At 39.3% G+C, this 24,597-nt stretch overlaps 1 protein-coding gene across 1 annotated transcript in view; it reads left to right on the top strand.

The window, feature by feature from the left end:
- The window catches only part of LOC122816993 (serine/threonine-protein kinase Sgk2-like), a gene marked incomplete in the record, with an annotated part of 364,134 nt that overhangs the window by 51,559 nt on the left and 287,978 nt on the right, over positions 1-24,597 (top strand). The window contains 4 exon segments of the mRNA XM_044090107.1: positions 32-89; positions 3,291-3,337; positions 21,689-21,746; positions 21,947-22,030. Coding sequence (XP_043946042.1) covers positions 32-89; positions 3,291-3,337; positions 21,689-21,746; positions 21,947-22,030 — 247 coding nt within the window.

The raw sequence follows: 24,597 nt of genomic DNA, 5'->3' as shown, positions 1-24,597 counted from the left end.
GAAATTTTAATGTGTGTGTTCTCTCTCCTAGTGCTAAAACTATAGCTTTTTTAAAAATGGAGCATTCAAAATCTGGAACTGGCAGTCAGGTAAGTAGAACTTTTTAAAATCTTGGCTCTGTGTTCTGGCAATTGGTACAGAAGTTATGGTGGCTACCGTGTAGTTATTGTGGCACAATGTTTGATTCCCTTGGCCCTAGTTTTCTTACTGTGTGACCCTGAGTAAGTCACTTGACCAGATATAGGTAGAACCGAGAAAGAGTAGGACTTGGGCAACAAGTCTGGGTTAAATGTGTAGTGAGTGCATGCATGCTTGCAGTACAACTGAAGACTGCCATTACAATAGGTATAGAGGAATAGCTGTAACCCCCACCCTGTCAAACACTCCCCAGCTAGTAGAGAAGGCAAACTCGTACCCAACTGGTCTTACTCTGAGGGGCTCAAGTTAAGTGCTGCTAGGTATTACAACATAACTACTGAATTGACCCATTGTGGTATATTAGAAAATTCTAGAAAGACTTTTTTATGATTTGGCAGCACATTCCGCAAGATATAGCAAAGATTTAACTGTTCTTACTGGTATTCTAAAGAACAAAGCAAGACAACCAAAAACTGCTGCTGTACAACAGCATTCAGAAAAGATTATACCCTTGTTGGAACTAGACCTGTATACCTGGAAGTCTGAACATGTGTCTGTGTGTATATATACACACACATGTTACATACATATACACGTTTATTTTTTATGTATGTGTGTGTGTGTGTGTATATATATGTGTGTGTATGTGTGTGTGTGTGTGTGTATATATATATATATATATATATATATATATATATATATATATATATATATATATATATATATGTATATGTATGTGTGTGTGTGTGTGTGTATATATATATATATATATATATATGTGTGTGTGTGTGTGTGTGTGTGTGTGTATGTATATATATATATATATATATATATATATATATATATATATATATATATATATATATATATAATGTGTGTGTGTGATTTACATATACTCCTATATGTCTATATCATATTCTCAATATATATTAAAGCAGATTGATCTGGCTGACTTAACAGGCTGAGAATTGTATGTACTGTATCGTTTGTCTCTCTCCCTTGAGACCCATGCATTATTCACAGCACCTCATCAGCATCAAGCTATTTTGGCTATTATGCAGTGGGTGTTGCAGTTTTTTACTGTTCCAAACATCTTATTTAGCTGGTAGATAGGATTGCTGGGTCCAGTTCAAGTTTCTCCATAACTTGTGCTACAGTCCTTGGCTGGACTTGTGCTCCAGGTCCCATCCTTCATGCACAGAATAGACAATTGAAGCCATCTTTAAGTACTTTTGCAAAACCCTCTTTTGGGATGAGAAGAATCACTTTCAGCCACTCACTCCCAACCCTTTCTAGGTAGGCATCTCTAGTACCTAGCTCACTGGTTGAATGTGGGTTATCTACATTGTATGGATATTAATTTCTTTGTGTCGGTGGGGACTTTGAGGATTAAAGGATTAAGCATCCTTTGTAACCATAGCCTTGCAGTAGGCTTGTTGCTGTGCTAATCCTGGGAAGAATGGAGAATCTTGTGAAGTTTGCTTAGTTTCAAAGATTTCTCCCTAGATTTAAAAATGTCTTTGTCACACTAATTTTTTTCCTTTAAATCTGCTATCTCTTGTGTGGCATTCTGTAAGTAGGCCAGGATCCTGGGACAGTGTCTTCAAAATAAAGTTTCCAATATAAGAACCCTTCCTAACTTCAGAAGAAGCCATTTTTATTTTATTTTTTATTTTTTGGTGTGTGTGATCTGTGAATTGGAGATTAACTAGTTGGTCCCTCTAGTTTAAATTAGAGGCAGTATGGTAGATCGCTAGGTGTAAATTGTAACCTAAGAGCATAACGACTTTGTCGACCGTAATCAAATTGAGGGTGAGGGAATTGATTCCTTAAAATGAAAAAAGCTAACCCCTTTTAGGCTTTAGCTTTACACTACCAGGGTGTTGAATTTTATAATTGAGCTAGTTTTATTCTGTTAGATCTTGAGGGTTGAAAAGTTTTTACGTGGTGTGCTGTTTACAGGGGAGTGTTCATAAAGTTCTTTTTGGTATGAGAACATGTCATAAAAATGGGGTTTGTAGAGGGGAGTTTTTATTGGCTTGAGATTTCCAAGTAAAAAAGGCCAATGTTTTTGAAGTGAGGTGGTTTACTCAGTTAAAAAGGTAGGGCAGACCTGGTAGGATTTCTTGGCTCAGAGCTTCTAAGCAAAATAAACCTGCTTTTTGCATTGAGTTGACATAAAAGCAGTAGGGCAGACATGATAGCATTTCAGGACTTAATGTAAAATGCACAAGTTTGGACTTGTGTACTGGAATGAGAAAGTCAGACCAGTCTATAAATTTTTACAGCATGCAAAGAAATTTCTTGGTTACCATTAATCAACTTGCCCTCTTATTAACTTGTATATATATATTTTACATCTGCCACCTATTGTAATTTATAGGTTTCATAGCCTAGTATCAACCTATCTGCCCTAGGGCATTTATAAGCCTAGCCAGTGTGTTTGGCTTTTGCCTTCCTTTTAGATTCGTTAACTGTGCCTCTGTATAGTAAGTCACAGGAGATGGCCCTTTTTAAGGTTAGTTTACCGTGCCTCTGTCTAGCAGGGACACCGAAGAGATCCCAGGGGTAAACTTATGATCTCCCATCCACTCGTCAAGATCCCTCTTGAAGAGGGTCAGTGAGGGGCTCTGCCTAACATGAATTCAGTTTTTGTTCCAGAGTGAGGAGAGCCTCTGGGATATGAATCTGTCCCTCAAGCATGTCCTATTTATTTCTGTGCTGAGGTTTACGTCCCTGGAACATGTAGCTTTAAGGGATTTGGATTTTCTGAGGTGGAGCATAGTACGTCAGGCATAGATCGCCTCTGAGTAGGCGGTAAGCAACTGAGTAGAGCTGGAGTTTCTTTAGTCGAACTGCATAGGGCATCTGTTTGTGACCCTTTATCCTCTTGCTGAGGTACTTTTGGGGTCTCGAGTTGCTGCAGGTGTCTGGTAAGGTACATACCAAATGGGGCATTGTATTCAATTATGGACCTGATGAGTAGAGGGGCACAATGACCTCCTTGATATAGATGTGAACCTTTTCGTGATAAGGTGGGCTATATAGAAGGTGTTTCTAACCACTTTGGCAACGTGATTGTCAAAGGCAGTATTGATTTGCTTTTCTGTTTCTTGCCAGTTACCATAATGTAATCCATGTATCATTTTCAGCCTAGGTCCTCAAGTGATATCAACCTTGGACCATCAGCCAATCCCAAGTGAGTATTTTTGTGTGTCCTAAATTGTGTGTTTTTTTTTTTTTTTTTTTTTTTTTTTTTTCCTTTGTGTTGTGCACATCCCCACATTACTCGCTGCTCAGCAGAGGACTTTAAAGGAAGGGTTTATGTTAAAACAACGAAAAGTATAAATATCAAATGCTCAGATGAGCAAAAATGCATATGAGCAAAATTGTTATTGTGGGGGGCTGCGCCCCGCCCCAAAAAAATATATATTCCAGCTCCGAGATTGTACTACAGTGAGGAAAAGGCTATTTTTCCTATCTTCACTGTACCGCAATCTCACAATATCTATGTCTATCATATGCGTTTTCACTCATCAGAGTGTTTGATATTTATACTTTTTTGTTGTTTTAACATGGACCCTAAAGGAATATGTTGTTTGCAGCCTAGGGTTGGTTGTTTTCTGCTTATTATAGCAAATCTGATGTGATTTGTTTAATTTAAAATGCCTGATGTAGTTTGTCCACACCACATGGTATTTTTTCTCTTATGAGAAAGCTGACCATCGGCTGCCAGATGCCAGCTTTGCTCTTGCATACCTGGGTAACTCCATGGTCTAGGACCAGTATCTGCTGAAATGACATTGTGTGGTGGGACTGGGATTGTTATCACTAGTTCTGAGAGGTGGAGATGAATGACGCAACTTTAGCATTATATATGCTGTTCATGTTGGGCCTTTTGTTGCATGCTTTAACCAGACCCTGATGTGCTGGGCTATGTGCGTAGGTGGTTGTATAGTGGTTGTAAAAGGGAAATGATGCCTGCTTATACGGTAATGTGTCCCTTGACACTTTCCCACTTAATGTAGTGGTGAAACCAGATTCCATCTCTGAATTATCCATATACCAGCAGCCCCTCCCCACAAAAAAAGGTTAAGCAGACAAAAGTTGTTTCACAGCTAAAATGATGCCCAATATCACACCACCTATTTCCTGTATCACCAACAACTGTTGGACTGCAGACCTAAATTTAAAAATTCTCTCCTAGCTTGCGAAGAAGACTTTCCACTGGTCCTCAAAAGTAAGCAGGGATACTGTACTACTGGGTAACCTTGTATTCAAATCCTCTTTCTGATGGGGTATTGCCTGCCTCTATGAGACCAAAACTAAGCATTAGAAGTAGCTAAGATGATTTTTTTGCACTTTACAGGCCAGTATTCAAAAAGCCAGAGGGGAAAAATACTCTTCCAAAATAGTGCCCACTCGGAACCATTTTAGAGCCTTTCAAAAATTTGTGGAAATGTATTTATTTATTTTTTTGAGGATGCCAAATGTTCCATGATGCTGGCCAAGGCATGGAATATCACAACTGAAAACCCATTTTTTGCTTGCATTGTTTCAGAATAACATAATCTGGGCTGAAGTTGTGTAAATGAAAGTAAGCAGTGAAGAGATTACAGAACATCCTTGTATGTTCTGTAAATGAAAGTAAGCAGTGAAGAGATTACAGAACATACAAGGATCCTGAGATTTGTGTATAAACTAATAGAGAAGTTTGTAGAACATAATGAAATGCCAGCTATATTTCTGCAATGTAATGGTTTGCTTAAATTAATATGCAAAAATTATGTAAATAGTTCATTGGTTGCCATTGTTCAAGACTTATTAGTGCAGCAGTAGGTAAAAGTGAGTACAGCGAATGACACACATTTTGAAATGTATATTATTTGTAGGGAGAGTATAGTGTGTAGTGCCAGCCTGGGTAAAGGCTTTGAGAAACTAAGTTCTGTAAAGCTACTTAAGTTAAATATCACAAAATGTAATTGCATTTCAGTTTTTTCTGTGCCTCTGTTACTGAGCTATTATTTCACAGGGAAGAGTGGTATGTTGCGGAGGCCAGTTCTGCAAAGGGAATAATTGTTCCTTGCCATTAAAAATTTAAGCTGTTTCATAACAAACAAAATTTGTCTTGCTGCTGAACAGGGACCTATTATAGTATGGATGCTCTTTTGTCAGTGTTGCAGTACTTATTCTTGGGTCTTCTGCCATGAAGAAGCCTATGACTGGCCTGGTTCTGAGTCTCTGCATCATCCTTGGCTTACAGATATTAAAAGACCTATGTCTGGATATAAGAAGGGTGTATGGTGCCATCTTCAGTTCTTTCTAGCTGTATATTCCATCAGACTGCTCATTTTTTTCTAGTCTGATATTTAGATAAGTACCAAATTAACAAAATATTCTTCTAATTAATGTTAGAAAATTCAATAACTGCAACGTGAAACGTGGGAAGCAAATCTGCATAGAGATTTACATTTTTTTTTATTTTTAGAGTGCCTCAGCGTGACATTTTATAGTTTTTAGTTATTTTATTTATTTTATTTTTTGGAATGCCCTTCCCCCTGACATGAGACTTCAAAACAGCACCCCAACTTTCAAGAAATATCTTACTTCTCAATAACTGACTATGCAAATGCATTGGTCCACCCTAGCCCCCTCAACACTTTCTTCCTTAAGCTACTCTAAAGGCCAATTATTCTTGGACCCTATCAATGTGCTTTATTCCACTGATGTAGTTTTCTAACTACAGTTTGCCTTCTAAACATTTTTAAATCTGTAGTTGTTACTTATCAGTAGTTTTTAAGTCTTAACTGAGGAAACTGTTTCCTTTTGACTGTTATTGCTGTTTGTATTGCTGTCTTAATGTCTTATAACTACCGCATGGAACATTTTGTAACTACTGTACGGAGCTTTTCTCCCCTGACCTCTGCTGAAAACGGACAAGTTGTCCAGTATAATTATCCCGGTAAACAAATATTAAATAAAAAAAAAACATTTCTAGTTGACATGATTGTGCCAGGTTTCAGTCACACTCTTGAGTGTGGGGCTGAAGTCTTGCAGCCTGTGTGGAGTCCTCAGCCCCAGTGTTACCTGCATCTTTGTTGGTTTCTTGGGGAAGGAACCAGGAGAAGTACAAAAAGACATTGTGGAAGACTGAGAACCTTTCACATCAACGGTCAGCTCAGCTGACACAGGCAAGGCCTTTGCAGCTCCTTGGTCCAACCACTAAGCCCACACCCTCTGGCATGGCCTCTGTAGATGCTATACTGATGTGTTGATGTCCGCTGGTTTTGAAGCCACTCCACAGGGTTTGGCTTCGGACATTAGAGTTAACTGAAGGAGATGGCTTTTACTGCTTTGATATTTGTGCATAAGTAAACTTTATGGAACCAAACAGAGTTTGCAGTGGTCTATTCCATGTACTGAGGCATTCGTTTCAAACCTTTGAAAACCCAAACCAGAGAGAGAGTTGGCTTACTCCAGCATATGTCTCGGTCTTCAGCTGCATCAGCCCAGGTTGAGGTATAGGACCTGCTTAAGCTAGCCCAGAAGCTTATGTTTTTTTACGAGGTCCAGGGAGTCCAGCCAGCAACAAGCCTCTGTTTCTGAAGCTTCTCCTAATAAAAGGAGGAATGTTTCTCCTTGGGAGGACACAGATTCCGCAGAATCCAGAGATGAGGAATAGTGTCTTGTGCTGAATACCCCCACAATCAATTTTTCTTAATGCCAAGAAATGTATAGTTATCCCCTTTGGGGAAAAAACATGTACCCATGAATTACCACAAAGGTGGCAGTGCACTACACGGCGAAAGTGTGATGAGAGACTTGGGGAACACGGGTGGACAGTGGTCTCGCCTTCGATAACCATATCGCCACAACAGTCAGGAAATCATTCTATGTGGCACACTTCAGCACGAAGGGCTTTTCATCCAGAAAAAAAAAGTCATTGTCCCACTGTACTCCTCCCTCATTAGACCCATTAGAGTAAAACGCCCTGTTTGGTTTGTACCTCACAAGACATCTGCAACAGCTGGAAAGGCCGCAGAAATGCCTCATTAAAAGAATCACAGGCCTAAAGCAGATGCTCTATACTGACAGTCTAAAAACACTCCAGCTGTACTCTGGCATATCGTCTACTCTGAGACGATCTCTGCTTAATATACAAGGCCATGTCAAACCCTGAGCTGTGGACGACATGCTCCACTTAAGAAATCCCTTTACCTCAGAGCCACATGCTCCAGGTATCTAAACCTTATCACAATGAACACAACATGCTGGAGTTGTAGGTTCCTGACCCAGACACTCCACATACTCTAGAATAGACTGCCCATACATGTCAAGCAGATTGCCTCTTTGGTCCTCTTCAGAAGGAACCTTGACGATTGGATGGGAGATAGGAAATTCACTCTGGGGATCACATCCATCGCCCTGCTAGACAGGGGTCCAGGTAAGTAAATATTGTGGGAAGAAATATTCAGGGAATTGTTATGGCTAGACTTGTGCGTCTGCCCTAGGGCAGATAGCCTGCTATCAACCTACGACTCTGACTCACGTGATGCCATATCTTCTGCTCCCTTAGAGGATTTATCCTATGGGGATACCTTACACAAGATGTGAAATTTAATTGGGAAAGCAAAGAAATTTCTTGGGACCAAACACACTTGCAGTTCATTTAGTTCCAGATGTCTTTGACATTGCTGTGCACCCTGATTCCAAACCAGCAGGATCACTTTATACATTGGTATTGTATTGTATGGTATGGTATGGTATTGTATTTAAAATAAAAAAGTGCTTTACAGCCACAAATGCCTTTTTATATGAACCCACAAGCAGATCCCTCAGTAGTGCCTACTGAATCCACTAAGGGTGCAGCTAGACACCTTTTGCCTAATGTCACAGAAAGCAGATTTAGATTGGGCAAACAGCCCTACACATCTGTTCTAGCTATGAGCACTCTTAACTGCAAATTTCACGTTAAAAGTACTTGAGTCCTTATAGGAACAAATTATTTCTAAGACCAAGGGAGTATTTTATTTTACATTTATTAACTGGTCAAGTCTGACTTGGGAACGAGCCAGTTTTCAGCGGAAGCCTGTGGAGAAATGCTGCAAATGCATATTTATAACAAGGGAGGAAACCAGAGCATCCGGATGAAATCCACACGAACGCAGGCAGGACATGCAGAGTACGTACAGGAGGTATCCCAGCTGAGAATCGAACTGGAGAACCTCTTGCTATGAGGCAACAATGCCACTGGAATTGCAGACAAGACCCTACAGAGAGACGTACAGGAGACTGCTAGGTCAGCACTCCAGATATCCAGACAATTCACTGGCTGCTGTGCAGTGGATGCATCATGTTGGGCAGCTGCTATGGGTTCTGTCACTCAGACATGCCTGACTGAGGACTCTGACTCTCGCAGACCAAGGAAAGGATGAACCCCTGGATGCTTCCCTGAATAAGGTGTTTTTGTGCAGGAGGACCAAAGAGATTGTCTTTAAGAAATTGGACAAAAAGGGTTAACAAATCAAAAAAAAAAAAAAACCTGTAAAAAATTTTGACCCCCACACCTAGATATAACAGAAATCCCTGCACTAATTCTTGCCCTCTGCCACCAATGTGAGGTCTCTCTGAGGCACGAGACTAGAGGGTGGCAAACTGAACAATGCTCTAGACCTGGGGGATCCATTGACCTTATTCTCCCTAGAGGGCAGCTGTGAAGTGGGCACAACAATCCATGCCTTCCCCCTCCCTGTTGCAGGCAGCATATCTTCCTTTAGCAGTGGAAACTTTTCACTGGGGACCAGTGGGTCCTAAATAATCCTAGAAAGTCTATTTCATTCAGTTTTGGGGGAAAAAAAAACCCTCTTGGGAATAGCAAAGCCCCCAAAGGCCAAGAGGAATTTCTCCCCCCTCAAACCAATCTCAATAGACCTTCTGCAATAAGGGTCCATTCAGTTGTTCCCTGCAGGAGTGGAGGATGCAGGGTTTTACTAGAGAATCTTTCTAGTCCCAAGGAAGGCAGCTGGTGACCAGTCTTAGACTTGTCAGATGTTTCAGTTTTGGAATGTGCAGAAACTTAGTGTTAACCCTACAAAAAAAATTACCCATGATCTTTCAAGGGGCCTTTATGGTCTCCCTATGCCTGAAGGACACTTGCCTTCATACTCTTATAGCAAGGAGCACAGAAAATATCTTTTGTGGACCAGTTCTGTGCTTTAATATTTGGCTTATTTCACTAAATGCCTAGTACCTGTTGGTCCATTGCAGAACCTTAGAAGTTCACGTTTACCTTTACCTAGACTGTTGCTTCATCCAAGGGAAAATCCATCTTGGAACTTCAGACAGCCCTGAAAGTTGCCATGAACTGCTTCCAGAAGGTAGGTTTCGCACTCCACCTCCAAATTCCAACTTGAGGCTCAGAAAATTGTCCTCTTGGACACTGGCATTCAGTAAAATAAAGGTCTTCTTACCCAAAGTCAAATTGCTGATTGATTGTTTTTTGCACGGCCTACTTCTAAGGCAGATCATCTTTGCAAGGGAATACCTAAAGATAACATGGCATGTTGCATCTTGATGGTTCCTGTTGCAAACCTGGTTATTGCAAAAATGCACATGAAGGAACTCCAGTGGTTCCAAAAAAAAAAAAAAAGTTCTCAACCCCCAGAAACCCTGCTGCCTCTTCTCCCCTGCCTAAAAAGGGAGCAGGTTTGCTGGAATGCACGATCCTGCAGAATCCAGGGGCAAATGTCTCTCTACCAGAGGCATATAAAGCCATCACCTCTGACAGTTCAGAAGTAGCCTGGGGAGCACCCCTGGGACCACTGAAGGTGCAGTGTATCTGGACCCACACAGCAGAGAGAACTGCACATAAAATGGAAAAATGATGGCAGTGTTTCTAGTTTATAAAACATGCAAATCATCATGATTCCAGGAGCACCAGATATGGAAAGATAACACCAAAGTTATGTGGTACATGGCCAAACCAAGGGAACTCATTCCTACCCACCCCACTGTGCAGTCTGCCTGTAAATATTTGGCTGTTGGCACAAGAATTAAAATGACACTAAACATATCCTACATCCCAGGCCAGAACACCACCATTGCAGACTCTGAGTAGGGACCTTCTGGACCCCAGTGAATGGATGCAGAAGAGAGAAATTTCTGTACTTGGTCACCAGTATGGATACCCCAGTGTAGACTGGTTTGCCTCTCATCAGAACAGACAGATAACCTGATGACAATGCAATGCTGAAAGTTGTTTTGTTCTTTTTATTTTAAAATAAAATCATCTCTTATTTTACTGTGGTGGTTCCTGGCAGTTTTTTCATCAGAACAGACCAGTTTTTAAGAGGTTTTGTTCCTGAACCCAACAGACCTCTTCATGTATGCCTTTCCACTGTTGCCCTTGATCCCATCCCCAGGGTATTGCTAAAAGTGAGGTCTGACACACTGAACATGATGCAGCTAATCTCCCTTCTGGGCATGGCAGCACTGGTTCTCCATTAGACCATACTCTTCCCACTGGTGATGGATCTACTCAACCAGTCAAGGGGAGTCAGTCATTTATCCACACCTGAATGTACTGTAACAGCATAGAGGATTGGATTTTAACTCCAGGAAATGCAAGCCACTCTACTGAAGTACTGACTGTCTTGAGAGAGGCCAGAAAACTAACCATCAGGAAGTTGGACTAACCAAATGGAAAAGGTTTTCTGTTTAGTGCCAGGTATTGTCACCTCATGTTGGCATACCTTTCAGGATTACTTGACTAGGGTATTTCTTATTCTAGTAATAAGGTGCATGTGTCCATCATCTCTGACTGCCTTCTCTACTCCCTCCCTATCCTCACCTCCACCTGAAATGGTTCCTAAAAGGGTTATACACCCAAGACCACCCAGAAGAAAATCCTGTCCATTCTTGGATTCAAACTTGTGTATTAGAAAAACTTGCCTTGCCACCTTTTTGAATTGGCAGCTTCTGCTATTTTAAAAGATGCTCACCTGGAAGACCACTCTACTGATAGCAATCACCTCAGCCAGGTGGGTGTCAGAACTACAGATGCCTACCACCCAACATGCAGCTTTAGGAATCCTCTTGCAAATAGCTACTGCAGCATTGACTACAAAGAACATAGTGCATTTGGGTTGCACTTACCATAATTTGTAGATGTTTGAGTAGACCAGTTTTGTAGTAAAAATGCCTATCCTTGTAGCTGCTGGGCACCCCTGTATCGGTCAGGTATGTTATCTTCCCCCGTCTCTACTTCTAGTCCATTCTTGATTTTTGTCTGTCCCCTGTCTCCATTTAGACCACTGAAAGGGGGGTGTTGTCCTCTGGTGTTAGACTGATTTTTTTTCAAAGCCTAGAAAAATCTGAAGATGATGGCAATGGACACCCCTCTTGCACTGGGAATCGGGTCAGTTGTGAGGTTCTGCATGGCAGGAAGATCCACAAAACAATGCTGCAACACAGACTGACTCTCTTCAGGTTCTAGACAATTTCATTAATTATGGAATATTTACAGTTTTAATTTGGTGAAGGAGAGCAGTTTTCTCTTGCAGCAATTATGCCCTTTGCAAAACTAGCCTCAACAATATAAAAAACTTTTCTGAAATAAGAGCTTAATAATAGTAGAATCATTCAGACTGAAATGCAATTGCATTTCATGTTTAACTTCTAAGTAGCTTTACAATCCTTAAGCTTCTCAAAACCTTTACCCAGGTTTGCACTACACACCTTGTTTTCACCCTATAGCAGGAAGACCAAAGAATCAATACTGCAACATCGATCTACCTACATCTACAATGTGCAGGTGGTTCTGCTGTTAAAATTTCTGAACAATAAAGATGGCTGTGGTGGGGGGGTGGATTGTATGTCAAGAGGGCTCACAGAGCAAAATAAAGCTGAACATATCCTACGTTCCCTGGATGTGCACGTACCAGATTGTGTATTTTAACAGAACAAAGTTCCAAAATAGAGCAGAACTGTTGGTGGCCTTTGCAGAAGGGAAAGAAGGTAGACTCATTCCCTCAACAGACTATATATCAAAATGTACCAGCTTATTTCTGAGCATATTCCATGTGTGGGAGAGGGAAGGCAGCCATCCCTGTTTTCCTAAAGGTGTTCCTACTCGAGCCATCTTTGAAGCAGAACTGTACATCATGCCATCTTGTCTTCATCTCTGAAAATTATTTCGGAAAGTAAATTGATAAATCGCAGAAATCCTTTTCTCCCTCCTTTACAGACCATAAAAGAAGTGCTGTCAGCAGTTTAAATTTATAACTGCATTGTCCGCTTCCGATTACCTGTCCATAAAGGACCCACACCTTTAAAATGGAAACTGTACCAGCAGTATTGGCAGCATTTTGGGTTGTTTGTACTTCATTTGTTTAAATGAAATTTTTGCCATCTGAAGGCTTGGAGACTGCACTACTGCTGACCAGCATCTGGAGCATAATGTCATTTCTCCCAGCTCCTAAGCTACCCTGTAACTCAAATGATTTGAGAATGCTACGAAATGCCTTGCCATCTCTGAACAATAATTTCCTTTTTAAGTCACATTTACTATTCCTGTCAAACTTTCAGGAGTCATAACTACACCTTTCCATATCTTTGTTTTAGTTTTGTTTAACAACCCAACCAAAACTTGAAGCAGGGTTTATGGTGGCCGTTTTAATTCTGTGGAATGACTGTCACAATAAATGTCTGACATTCCACTGAAATTTGACTTAAATGGTATAGTAATTAAGTTCTCGACCTTGCAAAGACTTGCCATCAAATAATTACTAAACATCAACATGTCATTCATTTAGAGCTGACTCTGAATCCTCAACCTCTTAAAATAAGTTGGATATGTGGTGTTCAGGCTATTGTATAACTAGATTTAATTCACAAAATGAATGGTTAACAGAAGTACTATTTTCAGTTAACTTCTTCATACTTTGACAAATGCATTCATTTATAGGTCTCAACCTGCTAAGAGGCCACTGTGGAACACAGACCATATCAGTGTGTGACAGTCAAATCCGGAACACCCTATTTTCACACTGCATGAAAAGTGTATCTTGAGCATTGTCATGGTCTTGTATGTGCGGACATGCACGCACTTGCACACACACCTTCACCTTATCATACATCCTCATTAGCTTTTTGGCCAATTCATATCCCTTCCTGCAATCGGAAAACCCAACGCACGCAGTGTCTTGGAAGAATGTAACTGGCCAGTCTTCCCACAGGATACAGTTGACTAAGGGAAGGCTCATAAGACCCTTCAGCCAGGATACTTCCTCTGGCATGCTTGGGGCAGTCCATGGTATAAAGCGAAGTGGATTCCAACAGGGTTGCCGATGCCGCAAAAGAGCAGTGGGAAGATGTTAAAACACTTCAGTTGGACTTAAGTCTGACTGAAGTACTTAACGGTCTGAATGGAGTGTTTAACAGCTTCCCACTACTCTTCTTTGGTGATGCTCTCTCTGTGGCAACAGTAAATGTATTACAACACTACTGTTTTTTTCTTTGTCCAATTGTTTGAGTATATGGCTACTGGATCAGATATCATACAGGTGTGGCATTAACTTCATTGTAATTTTCAGTGAAAATTCTGTGCATCCATTCATACCATAACACCAAAAATGAGGCAAAAATCCAGACAGTTGAGAGGTATGCATCCATTCCAAATGTAATTCATATTTACACTATATATATATATCTTGTCACAGATACTCTTCTGTTATGGTTCTTTTAGATCAATAAGTGCCTGTTTTTGCCCCCCCCCCACCTCTAGCTTTTGGCACCCATGTTTAATTCAACCCATGTTCTTGTTGCTTTGTCTAACCAAGATGGTTAAAAATGCTCTGGCAAAGAAGAAACCAGAAATGAATTGAGTTTGTCACTCTCGCACTGTTTGCATTTATGCGTGATTTTTGATATTTTTTTATTTTATATTTGTTGACTGGGAGTATCCGACTGAACAAAAGCCCTTTTTCATCGGAGGCCTGGGGAGAAAAGCTCCATAAATATACAACAAAGCGAATGCATACAGTTTATAACAATGTAAGAATATGTAACGATTTTAATGATACAATGAAACAAAAAAAGATCATAACAATAAAAGTATAGTAATTAATATTACATTTAATACATTTGTTGATATAAGGCTTGGTAAACAGAGTGCAGGAAGTTGGTTTGCTAGTTGTGGTTCTGTGAGTAGTGTAATGGTAAAGATTTGGTGGTTACAAAAAGCTTAGGATGCATGTTGTTCAAGCTAAGACTGCACTGTGGAGGTAGGTAGTGTTCAGGGAGGATGCGTACAGTGGCAGGTCCAGTGATGTTTTTAAAGTAGTCTTTGGTGGCTAATTTTAAATTGTTTAGGATGTGTCGGGTTCCTAATTTCTAGTGGGAGTTTGTTCCATGCATAGAGGGGTTATAGCTATATAAGTTGGACCCCATCTTGGACATAGGTTTGTCGATATTTAATAGGTCTTGTGTTGCATTTTGAAGAAGTCTGGTGGGGGAATAGTGGAAGATTGGGTATAAACAAGGACAGAAGCCAGACTGATATAGAATGGAGTGTATCATTTGGAGTTGCAATTGTAGGAGCAAGTGGGGGTAGTTCAAGCCAGTTGAGGTATTTTAGGGAGAGACAGTGGAGGGAGTTTTGTTGGGCTGCAAACCTAGCTATCTAAGTAGGGAGGAGTTGAGATTTGTGAATATTTGGGAGCAATAGGGTAGAAGGTAAGCATGGGTAAGAGCGATCCTAACTTTAGTGGCGAGTATTTTTTTATTCCTATACAGAAGTCTTAGCTTTTGAGGTGGTGTTGTTTTTTTGATACAGTTGTTAATGTATCGAATTTTAGTTGGTCGTCACTGGTAGTTTCAACTTCTATAGGAGTATTGTTGAGGGACCTAATGGAGAAAGATAGTTTAATGTGGTTTGTAGATTTAGGAAGAAAGAATATCAATTTTGTTTTGTTGGGGTTGAGGATAAGCCGATTATTACTGAGCCACAGCTCTACTGAGCTGAAAGACATCTGGGTATTTATTAGAAGTTCTGAGAGGGAATTGGAGATAGTGATGACTGTAGAGTCATCTACATATTGGACAATGCCAGAATGGGGGCAGGAGTAGTGAAGTGAGTTGGTAAAGAGGTAAAAAAGTAAAGGTCCAAGAATGGATCCTTTGGGGACACCTGTTCTTACTGGAAAGGGCGTTGAAAGTGCAGAGTCTCATCTCACTAACTGCTGCCTATCGGAGAGATAGCTAGAGAACCAATGTACTGTATCGTGGGAGAAGTTTAGGTCAGCAAGTTTTAAGTAGGTGTGTGTGTGTGTGTGTGTGTGTGTGTGTGTGTGTGTGTGTGTGTGTGTGTGTGTGTGTGTGTGTGTGTGTGTGTGTGTGTGTGTGTGTGTGTGTGTGTGTGTCAAATGCCTTTGACAGATAAGGAATAGGCAAGATATGAGTTTGTGGTTGTCTTGGTTATGGTGTTAAGAAAGGATAATAGAGCTGTGACTGTACTATGTTTGGGACGGAAGTTGTGCTGTGGTGGAGCGAGCAGATTTTCCTGTGCGAGATGATGCATAAATTGTGTATACATTTCTCAAGGACTTAGAGAGGGGAGAGGATAGTGATAGGTCTGACAGTTTTCAGTGGAGTTCTCTTTGTGAATAGATGGTACTTTGGATTAAGAGATGCAGCGATTTTATTAGTATTGATACTGATATAGCAAGGGAGTGTGCAGCAATTTGGAGAAAATAGAATGTATGTTCTCTGCAGAAATGGAGCAAGGTTTGAGCTTTGAGAGTAGAGTTGAATGTAGTTAGTGGAAACAGGTTTGAGAGAGAAGGAGTTGACAGGGCTAGTGGTTGAGAGGGGTGAAGGGTGGTTAGTATTATTGTTCGAAGGATTGGGGTTAAAAAGAGTGGAAATTGATTCTATAAAGTAGGCGTTGAAAGTATTGGAATTTTCATCGGGTAACTTGTTGGGACATGGATTAGATGAGGTTGGGTTGCATACGGCTTATGACATTCCAAAATTTTTTTTGGTCAGATTTTTAGTGTTTTGGGGGGATTATAATGGAAATCGTTTTTGTCTTTGTTTAGTTTTTTTTGTCTGATTTCCAAGTTCTTTATACTTTTGCCAGTCAGCTGGTAGCTTGGTCTGTATCCATATTTTCCATACTCTCCCTGGTTTTCATATGGATATGGGTAGATTTAGACAGCTAGGGAGAAATGTTTGCTTTTATCAGAACTTTTCTGGGTGGTGCTAGAGAATTTTTAATATAAGGAAGGTTGAGTTAAAGGCATTTACTGCATTGTCTAATGGGAGTTGTGTAAGGAAATTCCAGTTCTGTCTAGAGAGGTTCTTAGTGTATCAGGGTTGAAGTTGGGAGAGTTTACAGCAGGGGATTAGCTGGTGTGATTTAGAGAGATGGGTGGTATATCGAAGTTCCTTTATGGGGGAGTGATCACTCGGGGAGTCGGTTTCTGGATTGTGGTATTTGCTGGGATTGGAAAACAAGTATCCAATCAATTAAGGAACTTTTAAGAATGAGAGTAGTTAGTGTGGGTAGGTATGGAAATTTTAGTTGTGAAAATCCATAGAGATTTATGTGAAGTGGTGAGTTTGGATTATTAAGGTTTTGCTAATTAATGTTAACGTTACCAAGAAGGATAGTTTCATTGGGGAAGTCTTGTATGACTACCACTGTGATAGTGGTATAGTTGTTAGGTTTGAAGTTGGCCACCAGTATTTCAGCAAGTGAAAAGGAGGGGATTTGTTCTTTAGGGTGGGAGAGTGTGTAGGGTGGGAGAGTGTGAGGTAGTCTATGGCAACACCTCCACCTTTTTTCTTTAAGTGATCATGGCAAAGTATGTTGTAACCTAGGGGGAGAATGTCATCAAGAGTTTTGGGATTAAAACAAAGTTTTAGTTATAGAGATAACTGGGGTATGAAGAGATACCCCTGCATGGAATTGGCTTAGTTTGTTAAGGATACTTTGAGTATTGATAGAATAGAAGGACATATTTGCTTTTTAGATGTATATGATTAGTATTGGGGGTAGTATTTTGTGGAATGGTAGAGTTAGAAGTAGGGCCGGGATTAGGACGTATGTCTCCTAATAAGAGCAGGGAACTTTGGAAATAGTATGGTTTAATAGCTTGTGGGTAGCTGTGGAAGTATTTCTTGTCTTTGGATGTAGGAAAGTTTGAGGGAGGGATTTTTATTTTGGGGTATAGTGTAGTTATGGGAGGGATAGAAATGGAGATAACTACTGGCGGTAGAAATAGTTGTTTGAGGGTAGATGGGGGTATAATATGGATGGGAGTTAGGAGTGTGGGAGCTGATGTGATCATGAGTAGGAGGAGCAGTGGCGGTAGAAGGATAGTAGTGATTTGTGGGAGAGAGGATTTATAGTTTAGTAATGATTGATGAGAGAGATTAAGTTGAGAATAAAGGGAGGGGGATTTAGAAATGCCATGAGATGAAGGGGGGCTTTATAAACACTCAAGTATTAAACAGGGGTGTAGGACAAGTAGATGGTTGATATGGGGGTGGGTGGGAGGTGAGCGAAGTGAGCCCAAACATAGCGAGGGCAAATGGGAGTGGGGCTACACATGGGACGGAAGATGGTGCAAGGAAAAACAATTTAGCCTGCCTGCATTTGCCTTGCATCTAGATGTACCCTGCCCCCAAAACTAGAGTCTAATGATAACAGGTCTTTCTTGATTGTACTTCTTTTTATGGTGTGTTCTACAGAAATTGGGAGCTGTGGGAGCTGTGTATTTACTGGGAAATATATTTTAGTTTAGTCAGGAGGTTTGGAAGAAAAAGTAATATAGGGGTTAAATATCACTCCTTTTACATTCGGAGTGCTATTTACTGGGAAATATATTTTAGTTTAGTCGAGTGCTAAAGATGAAATTATGGATTTACTCTAAATGGTAGAATTACCAGTCAGGATTGGGTTAGATAAGAGAAAAGATCAGACCTGAAAGATGGAGACTGGCGTACGTAATAACGTGCTCACAGTGGGTAATTTATCCAGGTAATGCAGAGGGTATAAATGGGAAATGGGTCATAAGTATCAGCATACTTAGTTACAGTCTTTGGAGGTGGATTTGAGTTGTACTTCAGTGACTGTTTCTTGGTTTGGGAGCACTGTCTGCACCGTGCAGTAGGTTGCCAGGTTATGGAAGTAGTTTGGGAGATAGCTGGTGAGCACGCTATCAAGCGAGACATGCTCAGCAAGGGGAATGTGTAATAGGTATAGTGGATATTTGAAAATATGTGCTTTACATCCATCATCGGCACAGTTACTCAGAGGACCGATTTTGAAGGGGTGGATTATCACCAGAGAGCAAAGCAGATATGGACCACGTAGCATAAAAGATCTTGGATAAGGGAATTTTTGAGGACTTTGAATTTTGATCTGTATTCCTTTCCAGTTCACAACATTAAAATGTATATGTGTGTTAAACAGAGCTTCGCTGTCAAACACAGTGCCAGGTACTTCATGACCACTGCCTCTGGAATAGCTCTGTGTTGTTGACAATGCTCTCATTTATGTAGTGTGGCTAAAGAAACTCATTCATATTATTCCGTTTCTAACAGCATCTCTTCAACACTTCCTAAATGGTCTAGACTGCATTGTAATCAGAGTAAGAGAAACAACTTGCTGGTTACAGCTGCCCTATGAAATCAGACACATATAATTTGTAAATAAGGCAACCTTGATTTGAAAATGTATCTAATGTAGGTTCTCAGATGCATCAGGCTAGGTAAAAGTGCTTTCGTGACTAATGGGGTAGATTTAGGCTGTAAAGAATGAAGAGCAATTGATAGCTTTTTTGCTGCTCTGCTAAAAGTTTGCTCTCTATTTCCTAAGCTTTGCAACAGCATAACCAAAAAACATTAGAAGCAGATACCATAAGTTATGGATGCACTTTCTTTACCCACAGCTCTTGAGGTGCCACTTTGCCCCTTTGTAAAGAGGTTCCGATAGGTGACGAGCACAGTTTTGAAAGTTTTGCAGCAGCATGAAAACTAGTAGTGGCATGTGATTGGCCACATTTTGTGCCTCCCGACTGGCTCCCTTTGCATCGGGAACAGATGCTTGATTGGTTTGTGTAGCACAATGTCGATTGGTCAAAAATTGCAGAGCCACCACTGTTCAACGAGGAACAGTAGGTTAAAGCAATCCCAAATGCAGAGCATTCCGCACAATCTAGAGCACTTAGCTGCTCTGCATTCATTTTATACAAGCTGTAGGGCAAATGGGTCCTTGTATAATCATGGTCCATGATCAACCCCTTTTTAAATCTTAGTTTTGTGTATCATTTTAGACCTGGTATTTGTCAAGCATTTATCTTGCTTGCCATATGTACCCCCCCCCCCCCCAATTTAACAGTTCTGTAGTTCCTGTCTCATAAGGAGAGACAGCATCTCTTCCAAACTGACTGATTTTAAAAGTCAGTGGCTGTCTAATCCATAGCATGCTTAGAAAGTTCTTTTTATTGACATTCTGACTCCTAATGGCCTACAAATGCTCAGAAATAATTTTGGGTAGACTTCTAGATGTTCTACCTATGTAGAAATCCTTATACCATGCACAGCAGGTAACCTAAATTGCATTTCTGGATTTGCAAGTGAGTACTTTTGTATAGTATGTAATTTCCTCTTGGCAGCATTTCTGACTTTATCTTACTGATTTTTTTTTTTCCGATGAGTGAGTTTTATTCCTCTTAATTATTGCATCTCCCTCTGGAATATTTTTTTCAAGGTTCTACCTCTTAGACTAACCTTGGACCCCCCCCCCCAGGATTTTAGCTGTACCAGGAAATCCTTTCAACATTCTTCAGTTCTACCTGTTTTCTGAGTCTATATTTTGGCAATTTATCCATGAAGTTATTCAAAGCTGATGGCAGATATTTGTCATCTAAAGTAAAATGCTTGCATTTGCCCCTTCGTCTTTCCTATCTATATATTCTGCATCTGCAAGTTTCTTGAGGTAACACCATAAAAGAATCTCTTCAGGCTTCCAACCTCCTAAATTTAATTGGTTCTGTGTTAATCTTAAAGTTCTTGTATACTGAGTAAACTGGGAATGTAAATGAAATCTGGACAAAGGTCTAAAAATAGGGACAGATTTTAAATATTCCTCGTAACTTAGAAAGAGAATAATAAGATTTGTGTTGAAATGCACTTTTTTTTGAGGGAAATGAAGTCTGAAATGCAAGGATGTCATTATTTATTGATGTCGGTCCTCGGTGATTGCCAGAACCGCAAATTTTATAACAGACCAAAAATGTGACAAAAATCTGGAATTCGGTGAAATCGGGACAGTTCAGAGGTATGCTTCAGTCTGAGCTCCTTATCTTCAAATGATGGTCCTTAAGGTGGGGGGGTTTCAAAAATGAAGTACCCTGCAGCCAGGAAATGTAGGGCGCACAAACATTATCTTCAGTAAGCTCTATTCTCGGACAGTCAAAGTCGAAGCCTTCATTAAAGGTATCCACTTATCCATATGGCCTGTTGACAGACATCCTTACCTCACCATAGTCTTGCTCAGAAGGTTGAACATTTTTGCAGCGTGTACCACCTGATATCCAGCAATTGTCAACCTGTAATATTTAGTACTTTTATTCCACCTAAGCCCTCCCAGGCGTAAATGTTCTTCCTACACCCAGAACTGTTAGATTGGAAGCAGTTTGAGTGCAAGCGAAATATAATGCTTTCAAAGCTCCAACTCAAAATGACATGGAAGACTTAAAAGTTGGGAGAGTTGTCTCGCTGATTCTAAACATGACTGCCTTGCAACTTGTATAAAATGAATGTGCTTGATAACTTGTCAGTGTGAAAAAGCCAAAACTCTCAGCATATTCATATGGATCTAAAATTTTCATTTTTTCTGGATTATTTATGTCTGGGTGGTTTTTCTTTGTACACAAGTTTTTGCATATAACTAAATTGTTTTCCCGTTTTTCATTCTGTGTGATCATATTTCATCATATGGAGTGACTGCCTTAAGCTTAAGGCATGGTCCATGCACATGATTAAATCTAAGATGTACTTGGAGGTGAAATGTTTAATGCATGTACTTAAACTGGTACAAGTGGAGAGAGATGCAAGTGACGTTAATGTGTTAACTGTGTAGATTGTCAAGACTGCAGTCATTTCTGGGTGTTTACAGCATTCTGTGAATAGGAAATGGAAGAGAACCAAATGATATTTCAGTCTGTAAATATTATTGAATTGGCCGTTTTGCAGTTGTATTTTGAAGGAGGTGCTATCTTTGATGGCTTTTATTTCACTTGGTAATGTTCCCAATTAGCTTTGGGCTTATTCTATTTGATGTGGCGTTTGTAGGTAGATGTTTGAAGAATAGCAGAGTTCTGTGCAGGTGAGCAGAAATATGAATGCATATTGGCTTTCTTTTAGTCTAAAAATTAGTATGGCCTTTACGTTTTTTGTTTACTGTCTAGATCACAAATGGCTTTTAAGCTTTCTATATCCTTATTTGGCTTTTAAGCTTTCTATATCCTTATTTTCTCAGTGCCAAGCCAACAGACTTTGACTTCTTGAAGATCATTGGAAAAGGTAGCTTTGGGAAGGTATGGTACTTAAATTGCTTATGTTTTTATTTTTGTTCACGGAGAGAATGTTTCAAATGTAAATTCATGCAAGTGTGTCTAATGGCTTTTACGATTAAAAAAAGATGTTTATTTCTTTGCACTGAATCGTACAATGCTTTGATCACCAACTAGAACCTTTCTGTGCTCTTTATTTTAGTCTCTCTCTCTCTGAATTCTAGGTTATGCTTGCCAAACGAAAATGTGATGGAAAATTCTATGCAGTTAAAGTACTACAAAAGAAGGCCATTTTAAATAGGAAAGAGGTAAAGACAAACTTTATTGCCCTTTTGGTTTAACATACAGAGCATTTGATAGGCAGTGCATTTTTATTTCTAAGCACTTACTATAGTATAATGCAAGTGAATTCTGTAGTAAATCTGCTTATAGTATGGTATGTCTAAATAGAAACTTACTGGATTTCCAAGACTCTGTGGTATGGTAAGACTGCAAAGCAACTTGTAGATTGTGAGAATATATATGTGAGTTTTACAAAAGGATTTTGGCAGATCATATTTTCATATTTAATTTAATGGTATTTTGTATGGACTATAAGTGTTGAATTCTGTCTCTGGACTGAGAAAGTTTAGAGCAGTGTGTTTTTTATTTATTTATTTTTTTTTCACATTTTTTTTGACAGCATAATCTGGATGTTGAGGTTGGTCTGTAGTTGGCGGACCGCTGTCTTGTGATTTTTGAAGGTGCCCAAGTGAGTGGGTATTCAAGGTTGTGACAATATGATGAACAAACACATGGAAAAAGTGAAAAAGCAAGTAAACCACTACAGAACTAAAAATATGCTCAAAAAATGTCCAAAGAGGCAACAAAATCCGCAAATAGTGAATAGTTCTTGTATTGTATCCACATTAACAAACATCTGGACCAAAAGTTTCTTCAGAAAACATAGTCATCACAAATGAATCTACTCGCTCTAATCAGCTGTCCTCTAAAAATGTTCCATTTCATAAAATGGGGATGCCAACTACTGAAATGCAAATAATTGCTGACAAATCTTTGTGTGCATTACTTTTAAAATGATGACAGTCTGTCTCGCATGCTATATTCACACCTAAAACATTGACACTTTCCTCCATCATTGATAGTTAATGTAAGGAACTCAATACTTCATTTGAAAAATGAATCTTAACTCTTGAGTGGTGCAAGACCAAGTAATGCATCTTTTATAAAACTTCACATGTTTAAATCCAAGTTAAGTACGGTTTCTTCTCACCCACATAAAACTAAATTAGCAAATGCAGGGACCATTTTTGCATCCATAGCTGTTACAGATTTTCATTGGGATATATATATATATATATATATATATATATATATATATATATATATATATATATATATATATATATATATATATAATATAAATCAAATGAGCAAACACTATCAGATAACACAACAGCAAACAAAAGGCGTATGATGTTAATTCTGATGTAAAATGACTTAAACTATTTTTTTACATATTCAACACCAATGCCTTGAATAATGTGTATAATGAAACTACGTTTACAGTGACCATAACCTCTCAGTCCCTTCACATTTTATAGTTTTATTTTTTTAACATATTCAAAAATGCCAATGAATCTGTTAAATAAAAGCTAGATCATTGCACTACTGGATTCAGTAACCCATCCAAATATAGAGCAATAATTTCCATTTTACCTTGTTGAGCAGACACAATTGGTCTGAATGGTGGCTTAGTTATATTTTGTGAGTTTAAGAAATGCCAAACTTGTCAAGGTGTAGCTGATGTACACACGGTTTCTTTAGCCCCTGCTTACATTTATCAAGGGTACCAGAACTTGTCAGATTTGGGATGCATGGCTAGGCTTGAAAAGGCCCTTGTGGTAGATGGTATCAACCTATGAGCAAAAATGCATACAAACTGCAATTCATATATCCCTGATTTAAAAAGACAAGAAGTGTCAATAATTCTTTAACTTCTCACAAAATCCTTACTTTTCTATAACTTGTAACAAGTTAAAACCTGTATTTCTTATATTGTGAGCTGTCTTATCACAACCAGCCTGTCCACTTTATCAGCTTTAATAAATCTAATAATGTCAAGTTTAAGCATGAACGTTCAGCACTTTTTGAATTAAAAAGTCAGGTTAAAATACCAATTTTTTTTAAAAATAACCATTTTTGTTTTAAACCTACAAGGTGGAAACTAAGATTTGATTGAATGCACTTCTCATATAAACTCATTCCATAATGAAATCGTTAAGAACATACTTAAATTCAGTGTGGTGCATGTTTTTATGGATCTGTGTAATTTAGTGTGCATAAAATGTTGTGATAGCTGAACAGAACAAAGTTTCAAAGGGAAAACACCATCTTAGAGGCAGAGGAAACCACTGCTGAGATAAAATAAAATTCAAGCTCAGTTTGAACAGAGTTGATTTTTCAGATTGTTGAGAAATGTGGGTTGTTAAGGAGATTGCTGAAAATTTGTGGAACCAGTAGTTTCATTTATGTACTACCACATTTTTGGTTGCAGATGCACTGAATTTTCTCCATCAGCCTATCTCCAAAAGTTGCCCTCTGGCTGAAATGGAGCAATTCATAACATTGCAGCCAGGAGTAATTGCCAGTCTGAATGTTGTTCCATTTCTGGTTGACGGCATCAGTGGGTCCAGGAGTCTGATATACATTTTTGTCCCACTTGGATACTTCTTGGAATACAGTTATGTTTCATAAAAAGATGATGGAGGGCTGGTGTCCTTTCTTTGCATAATAAATTTTATTCTTCTATCAGCTCTGGTCTAAAGTATATGTCAGCAAATGTGGTAGAGCAGAATGTGGTAGAGCAGAATGC

This window comes from Protopterus annectens, chromosome 12.part0 (assembly GCF_019279795.1).
Source record: "Protopterus annectens isolate FY-2018-M chromosome 12.part0, PAN1.0, whole genome shotgun sequence".
Classification (NCBI taxonomy): Eukaryota; Metazoa; Chordata; order Ceratodontiformes; family Protopteridae; genus Protopterus; species Protopterus annectens.
The sequence above is the reverse complement of the archived record's forward strand: the minus strand, read 5'-3'. Positions and strand labels throughout refer to the sequence as shown.